The sequence below is a fragment of the Neofelis nebulosa genome, chromosome 7 (genome assembly GCF_028018385.1).
Source record: "Neofelis nebulosa isolate mNeoNeb1 chromosome 7, mNeoNeb1.pri, whole genome shotgun sequence".
In the NCBI taxonomy this organism is placed as follows: Eukaryota; Metazoa; Chordata; class Mammalia; order Carnivora; family Felidae; genus Neofelis; species Neofelis nebulosa.
In genome coordinates, this window is record NC_080788.1 from 42,129,604 (window position 1) to 42,138,563 (window position 8,960).

At 45.9% G+C, this 8,960-nt stretch overlaps 1 protein-coding gene across 7 annotated transcripts in view; it reads right to left on the reverse strand.

Moving 5' to 3' along the window:
• Positions 1-8,053, reverse strand: part of USP3 (ubiquitin specific peptidase 3) — a 107,978-nt gene extending 99,925 nt beyond the window's left edge. For 2 of the 7 annotated variants that reach the window (XM_058737467.1, XM_058737466.1), the window contains exon 1: positions 6,733-7,049. In XM_058737467.1, coding sequence (XP_058593450.1) covers positions 6,733-6,823 — 91 coding nt within the window. In that variant the 5' untranslated portion in view covers positions 6,824-7,049. Of the gene's footprint in view, positions 1-6,732; positions 7,056-7,272 lie in introns of those variants that run through there. The other 5 variants (XM_058737465.1, XM_058737464.1, XM_058737469.1 and 2 more) reach the window with 5 other exon arrangements.
• Positions 8,054-8,960: the final 907 nt, after the last annotated feature.

Here is an 8,960-nt window from a genome sequence, read left to right on the forward strand (position 1 = left end):
GTAAGCTTCATCACAAATATACCATCCAAAAAGTACTAGCCCCTGCTGAGAATCTAAGTACTTCCTTCTAAGCCATCTGTCCAGGAAAGCTCTATTAAAACACCCAGAATGCAATTGCTCTCATGTCTAAAGGAGCTATGAATAAACATGAAACACTAAAATATATTAAACCGTATATATTTTCCACTTCAAGCACTGATAAACTACCTACCCAACTCTATTCCAATGCCTAGGCTGAACACCAAACCCATAAGGAGGGAGGTGGGAAACTGCAGTTAATCGAAGGATAATATTTTTTTTTTTAATTTTTTTTTTCAACGTTTATTTATTTTTGGGACAGAGAGAGACAGAGCATGAACGGGGGAGGCGCAGAGAGAGAGGGAGACACAGAATCGGAAACAGGCTCCAGGCTCTGAGCCATCAGCCCAGAGCCTGACGCGGGGCTCGAACTCACGGACCGCGAGATCGTGACCTGGCTGAAGTCGGACGCCCAACCGACTGCGCCACCCAGGCGCCCCTAATATTTTTTTTTTAAAGAAGGAGAAAAATAGGGGTGCCTGGGTGGCTCAGTCAGTTAAGCATCAGACTTCAGCTCAGGTCATAATCTCGTCATTTGTGGGGTCAAGCCACCATGTGGGGTTCTGTGCTGAGAACTTGGAGCCTGGAGCCTGCTTCAGATTATGGGTCGGTCTCTCTCTCTCTCTCTCTCTCTCTCTCTCTCTGCGCCTCCCCTGCTCACGCTCTGTCCCTGTCTCTCAAAAATATTTAAAAAAAAGAAAAAATATATAAAATAGCTCAAGAAAGAGAGAAAAACTCTAAAAGAAAGAAAAAAACAAAGTTGGGGGAAATGTACATGTAAATTACTCCCTGATAGAAGAGAGACTCAATTAAATTTTCAAAACAGGAATTTAAATTACTCACTGAGCTCAAACTAAACTACTTACTCTCCTGCTTACTGAGCTACAAATACTACAAACGTAAGTATTTCTAAATCTAGTTTCAACAATCCAAAAATGAATCTATTAAATTCCAGTAAAGAAGAAAATTGCATATATTAAAATGATTTAAAAAGTAGGATGTTATAAAGGCCTAAGGCTAATGCTGTAAAAGCAAATAATGATGAAAAGGAATTATTTTGAGAATAAATGAATAACGGGAAACCGAAACAAAGAGTTCACATTCTCCTCTTAACCCTATCCTTTCTTCTGCTTTGGACATGAAGGATATTCTTTGTATACTACTAAGAATACTATTTAGAAAATAACTTCTGATCAATGTGTCAAAACTTCACAACAGCAAAACGTTAGGCTCAATGCCCAGACTGCAGCCTCTCCAAGCAAATACACAAAGCACACTCTAGATTCTAGGTATTTCACATCTACTACCAATTATTTAGAGACTTTGCTAAGGCTGGTTTAAGGTTCTGGGGGTGAGGGGCAATCCTGCTAGAAAAACTAGAAAGACAATTACATTTGACTTAAGCTTACAAATATTACCAACAAAGTTTAAGTTCTCCAGAGAAGTATATAAAATTCAAATGTTAGCCTCTAGAATTAATGTGAAAAGCATCACCTGTCCACTGATTTTTAACTGCCCCAACCACACTGACACTAAAATGTACACATGCCCATCTATAAACACAGAATGCCAAAAGAATACAAATTCATTGTGCCAACAACATTGCAGAAGGCCATTTGCTCTAATCCAGACAAAGTATACCTTACAAACTAAAATATTGGGAGTGAGGTCTGGTGAAAGCATTCTGGGGAGAAGTTCACTCTGCATTTATTTTCAACATAAAGTTTAAGGCCATTCCAGCCATGATCTTAAGTTGAAGAAATTCCTTCATTCATTAAGCAAATATTTACTGAGTGTCTTATATACATGCTAAGCACCTAATAAGTACTTCAAACAGTGTTACCAAAAGCAGAAAATACATTCGACTCAAGGATGAACAAATGACTGATCCTATCTAGAAAATTTAGTCTACTGGGCATCCAAGAGTCTTCTTTAGATGAAGGTTGTAAGAGAAATATGACACAAGATAACCCATCACCAGATCAAGGTAATTTCTCACATTTATCACAAGCTTTACTAAAAATCACAAATTTATTACCACTGTCAAGGACTCGATAATTAGTGCCTATTCTTACTAAACGGATCTTCAAAACAGGTGGGGGTATCTCTAATGTCCACCCCCAACTGGAGAACACTTACTTCATTTACACTTAGTTTTCTTGGGTAGAATAATGTGAGGGCAACTGTGTACTGGAAACTTAAACAGGTATTCTCAGCTCTTTGAAGAATTAATCAGGGAAAATTCTCATGACTACGCTATTAAAATATCTCCAATTTAAATGGCTATTTTATTTAATCCAAACGCCTGAGGCCCAAATGCTTATTCTTTGGCTTTAGTTATTAAAACAGTTGTGTTTAGGACACCTTTTTAAACAATTTGTGTTTTCTATCCTGTATTTTACCACTGGTTCAGTCATTTTACCCACAAAAGTAAGAAATGCCCAAGCCTCCAGCTTCTGAAAATAACATCTGGTATGTGCACGTAACAAAGATCTTGAGAGAATGTCCTAGTTTTTATTTAAAACTTTTTCACTTAAAATGAAATGCCCTTAGCAAAGATTAGACATAAATCAGCCTTTACCTTATTAGGAAATTGCTATTTTCAACACTTACCTTAAACCACAACATGGATTTATCTTCTAACCTGTTAGCTTCCTGTCTCTCACCTACTAGATTAGACTGTAACTTTTTTGAGAGGACAGGACAACTGGACCCCAACAGAACTGGATCCGTTCCCAGCAAATATATTTGAAAAACCCTGTAAGTCTCCACAAAGACATAAATGTGGCTAGCCTTAAGGATTTATCTAATATTTTAAAGCTTTTTATTAGAGCAATTGTCCTTCACGGTTAGTAAAGTTATATTACTAGTGCATTCTCAAAGTGTGGTCCTGGACCCCTGAGAGTTTCCAAAACCCTGTCAGGGGTATAGTGAAGTCAAACCATTTTCATAAATAATAATAAGATGTTACTTTTATTGTTTACCCTCATTCTCTCACAAGCATACAGTGAGTTTTCCAGAGGCTACATGATGTGTGGTATCTCAAGAGACTGAATGCAGAAGCAGATACGAAAATGTAGCTGTCTCCTATTAAGCTAGACAATAATAAGAGCTGCAGAAATGTAAAATAATGCCACTCTCCTTATTAAATCTTTGTTTTGAAAAGTACAGTTATTTTATGTAAACTATTGTTTCTATTAACAGGTAATGGGTTTATTACTGTTATTTGTAAATGACTTACTAAAATATATTTAAATTTTGTTTTAATATCTAGTACAGCAAATATCAATAGATACAAGCCATACAAAAGCTGAGGTTTCAGTAGTTTTTAAGTATATAGGGGTCCCAAGAAGAAAAAGTTTGAGAACCACTGTAGTATACAATTATATAACCTAACATACAGTGCCTTATTCCATAAATAAGAAGCTCAAGTTAATGCTGAAATATAATTACTTCTTACACACCCTAATCTTGTTGGGTAAGATATCTCCTTGCAAAGCGTAATTCAGCATAAAGCCAGTCTGTCCTAGGCCCTATTTAAGGGGCTTTAGATATTTAAGTATGCAGAGTCCTATTTATAAAGATGTTCTGGCTGTAATACCACCTATTACTTGCCTAGTGTACAGGAGTTTCCCAACACTTTCACGAAAAATTATCTTGTTCATCCTAGCAGCAACCTGTGAAGTAGATGTGAAGTATTACCTCCCTTTTTTTTTTTTTTTTACAGATGAAATAATCAAAGTGATGCTCAAAAGAAAAAGAACTACTTGTCCAAGGATGTACTGCTAGCTAACAGAGCCTAGGATGTTGGCCTTTTGCAATTTGCTTGGCTGCCTTAAGGCTGTTTCACTGTGGTGTAATTGCAAGCTCCCAAAGAAAACAAGGCGAGGGCATTACTTTTATTGTCCCAGTGCCAAAACAGGGATTTTTTTTTCCCCTCCTTAATAAGAATGTAATCGGACTCAATACTCAGTCACAGCATTATTCAACACACTGGCTACCCTTTTGGTCCCCTACCAAAAAAAAAAAAGAAAGAAAGAAAATAAATTCAAGAGTTAGAGAATAAATACCAGAATACATAACACTCCAAGATGATGAATTAGTTAAGGACTCACAGATTTACTAATCATTTAATCACTGAAACAGGCAGGCAAGAACAAGATCAAGCTCAATACAGTAACAGAAGATTATATCAACAAATGGATGACAACAGGTTAAAATGGGAGGCCCATACGAAACGGGTTCAATTCACAAAACATGAACAGAAGGAAAAAAAACATAAAGTTGTGAATCTAGCTTTATTGATTCTAGAAATCCAAGCATGTGACTAGAACCACCCTTGTGAAGCAATGTCAGAGACAAATTTTGTTTCAAGATGCAAAGACCGCCATCCTCCTCCTGGGAGAGAAATCACCCCATCTTTAAGGCTACACATAATACTTTGTTCTTGTTATCAGCACAAGTCTGTTAGTTATGCCCCATTTTAACTTCAGTTCCTCAAGAGATACTCATTTTTCTGCACTTATTTCCACAGTCAAGTGGACTCCCTGACTGACAAAGGCCAAGACTGACTCACAACAGGCTATCTGCCACTTGCATAAGCTCTTTCCCCTTTATAATTTTTTTAATGTTTATTTATTTTTATTTATTTTGAGATATAGAGAGCACGCCCACAAGCACAGGGGAGGGGGGGCAGGGATGGGTGACTGGAGCAGAGAGAGTGAGAGAGTGACAGAAAGTGAGAGTGACAGAGTGAGAGAGAGTGAGAATCCCAAGCAGGCTTCGTGCTGTCAGCACAGAGGCCAACACAGGGCTTGATCCCATGAACCGTTCATGACCTGAGCTGGAACCAAGAGTCAGACACTTCAACAACTGAGCCACCCAGGCGTCCCTCTTTTTTAGATGCATATGCCCAGCGAGGCCATCTTTAAATCTGATGTGATTTTACCTAGAAAAAAACCAGAAGTGTGCTGTCCACTTTGTACCCCTGAAGTTTACTACAGATGAACAAGAGTCCCATTCCTCAAGTGATAAGCTTTTCCTAGTGTTTACTTTGGTCCTTTGTTTTTCAAATCTCTGGGGCGGGTGTGGGGGGGGAGGATTAAAAGTTAGGTTATAGCACGACAGCTATAGCTACAATTATAGCTAATGCACCCCAACCAATTTGTAAAACGATTTGCTACACGGTATTTATTTCTCCATACTCAACATTCACTGTGGAAGAGAAATTTGTAGGTGAAAGCTAATTTGTACAAGTTTCTGCACCTTCATAAAAAAAACTGCAATACTGCACTGTAAAACCAATTTAACCAGTTAATCTTTAAAGGCTTCATGCAGAAAAAGATCATCTGACTTTACAAAGGCACGAAAAAGCATCAAACCTCTGAAAGCTCCAAGAAACCGCAGTTATTTCTAGTCCTTACCCTAGAGTACCTTTTTCTTTGTGGCGTTGCCTATGTTTTTCTCCAAGGACGTAATCACCATTTAAGAGGTAACCTGTCAAAAGTGTTAAAGCGTTCTCTCAACTACCTTCCCAGCTCCAAACCACAATGACAAATGTCACACATCCAAACTGTACCATTGCCATTTTCCTATATTTCTTCAAATGAACTTAAGGGTTTTGAAATGCACAATTCAAATTTTACACTACACCTCAAGCTACCATTGATCATCTCAAAGCTAATAAACAAAGACTCTAGCGGCGGCACCAGGGCCCTACCAGGAAGTAATCAAAGCAGTGTGGCTGGTGCGATCCTAAGTCGCTAGAGCAGACAATAAGAGGGCACTGGGGCTTCCAAAGAGCCCAACAGAAGGAGTTAAGATGCTTAAGTAACGCAGAAGCAGTACATAAACCTAATAACGGTCCTACAGCACATGAATTCGGGAATCCTAACGCAATTTCAGACAACCCAAAAGATATGAAAGGCAACTCGAGCCGCCCTTCCAAACCAGCTGCTGGCTCAGCCTCCGGAGCTTTTTAGCCCGCAGCCTGTCTTCAAACTTCACCCTTCACGTTTGATGAAAGACTCCAACCTCCGCCGCCCGAGTTCCGAGCGCCTCTCGGGGCTGAGGGCTCCCACCTGGCGTGGATCGAGTTGCCCGAGCCTGCCGGGAAGCGAAAGGAAGCCGGGCGGAGGAAGCGGCGAAGGGCCCCTGCGCGCCCCGCAGCCCAGACAAAGCTGCGCCCGGCGAGCGGCGCTTTTCTCGTGCGGTTGAGGAGGGACGCAACCCGGGCCCCACCACACGTGCGGCCGCCGCGTGGGGGCCGGACACCCGCCCCCACAGCCCCGGACCCGGCGACACGGGTGAGTACAGCCCCCCAGGCAGGGCGGGGCGGGGGGCGAGCCGCGCGGGCCCGGGCCCCCGCCCGCCGCTGCCCCCACGCGCTCGTGGCCCCCGCGGGCTCCCGCCCCTCTCGGGCCTCTCCTCAGCGGGCCGGGCCGTCGGGCCGCGGGAAACAAAGGAGCCGCCGCCGCTCCACCCGCGGCGCCCGCCCGAGCCCGCCTCACCGAGTACCCCTCCCCAGCCGCCGGGCCCGGCTCGCCCTCACCCCACCCTGGGTCCGCGCGCCGGCCGCCCGCGGCCCCTAGACGGCAGGCCGGGCGAGACCGGGGCCTCGGGTGCGCGGCAGGGCCGCCCCGGGGCCGCACTCACCGCTGCAACACCAAGACGACGGGGAGCCGTTGGGGAACTTGGCTGAGTCCGGAGTGATGCAGACGCTTGAGCTGAGGTGTGGACACTCCATTGCCACGAGGAGGGCGGCGAGGAAGACTAAGGCTCGGAGACTGGGAGACGGGGCGGGGGACGGCGCGGCTGCGAAGGCTCCGTCTGGGGTCGCTCCTCGCCGGGCGCTCGGCCGACGGCGGCTGCGTCCCGAGCCCTTGCGTCAAAGAAAGCAAAGGCTTCCGGGCGCCGGGTTTTCCCACCCGCCGTCTCCAGAAGCCCCGCTCCCAAGAACGTGGAATTCCGCGATCCGGGTTCTACCGCCACCCATAGGCTCAGGGCTTCCGTCTTCCCAGGCCGGCCCCGCCCCGCCCCTAGTCAGGCCCCGCCCCCAGACCCGGCCCCGCCCCCGTCCTCTCGCTCCGGGTGGGGTTCCAAAGCGCGCGGGCGGGTGGCGCTGAGAATCCCGCTGCGTTCGCGAGTGACTTCCCAACTTTGCAGCGCGGAGCGGCTGTGGCTTCCCCCTCTTACCGGTAAGGGTGGGGCGCCAAGCCCCCACACGCCGGGCAGGTCCGCTGCGTTTACCGCGGAGGAGCGAGTGCTCACAGAGAAGACTGATCCGGCGTGTTGTGTGGTGGTCTGACTACTCTGTGGTAGAACATCTGGCTACTCAGAAAAGTGTGAAGAAAATAAAAACCACCTGGGCAGACGGGGACCGGAGCTCCCATTTTACACACGAAGACACAAGCGCAGAGAGGTTTAGGTACTGGCTCCCGGTGGCCCAGCGGGCTGCATACATCCCAGAACAGTCCCGATTTAGTGTTATGCTCCCTGCGACAGGTTCGATATTGACCTGGTTCCAGGTTCTGAACACGTGGCCTTTAGCCAGTCACCTGGGTGCTGTGTGGCTGGGACCGCGGGGGCGCCCACGAACCTGGCTTCAGATCTTGTCACTGTGACTCACCATCTGCTTTGCCTGGAACACGTGGTTGGACTTTCATCCCTAACCCCCCAGTGTGGGTTTAAGCGAGATGTAACCTGGGTTTGCTGCGTGCGAGGTCTCAATTACTATGTGATAAAAAGGGAAGGGATCTAACATTGGTTAGATCCTACTACTTTTTTCGTTAGACACCTACTAGCCAGGCACTTGACACACAATATCTCATTTAAACCTCGCACCGCTCTGCTAGCTGCCGTTACCATACCCTTTTTGGCCTGGGGGAATTGGTTAATCCTTGCGAGGACTGGATCCCTAGCTCTCAGACCGCTCTGTAGAAAAAGGGGCCAGGGCAATCCTCAACCGGCCGCTTGGGCAGTCATTACACCCGAGCTAGCCTGCGATCTCTCTGGGGAATGGCCTTGAGGACGTCCGGGGCTATTACAAATATTGCCTCAAAGTTGGAGCTTCTTGTAAAACCCGGCCAAGGAGCTGCAGGGCCAGGAGGCGAGCGGGGGCGGGGTGGGGGTGGGGGCTGATGTGGCAATCCTGCGGGCAGGGCGAAAGGGGGAAGGAAGGTCAGGAAATGATTAACCGGGCAGGGCCGGGTAGTGGTTAGAGCTGGGCAACTCCCCGCAGCAGCGCAGTCCTGAAGCAGCCCAGGACGCCCTCCCGGTCACTTGTCACGGCTTCCCATTCCTACCCCTCCTACGCCCCACTCCCCCCTTCTCGCCCCCCCCCCCCACACCCTCCACCAGGACTCGGTTTCTTCCTCGCATTCTTCTGCCTCATGATGTTTAGTCAGTCACCTGGAGCATCTCTGCCGACCCTTTTCTCCCAGCAATATTTTGGAATTAAATTTCTTCTGTTGCTTTCCAAGTTTTATTTGATTGCTTTTAGAGCATGCCCCGGTCTGGGGATTTTATGGCAGTGAGGAGTGTGGAAAGTGTAGCTGCTCAAATACTAGCTCTGTTGTCTACTTGATGGCCAACTTTAGCAAGCAAATGTCTCTCTAGTCCTCCCAACCCTTTTTTTTCTAATCTGTAAAACTGGAAAAATAATACTTATCTCACAAGGAAGATGGAAGACTTCATAAGAATTGCCACTACTTAGTAGATAGCCCATAATTTATAGCTTTTTTTTTTTTTAATAGCCTGTGAGGACATAATTCCCCAGGAAGGGGGCGGATAAACAATAAATCGGACCTTTGCTCAATCTGACCTTCCAGTCCTCTCCAGTCCTTCTTCCAATGCCTGGCTAGAGCAACCTCTGTTTCTCTCTA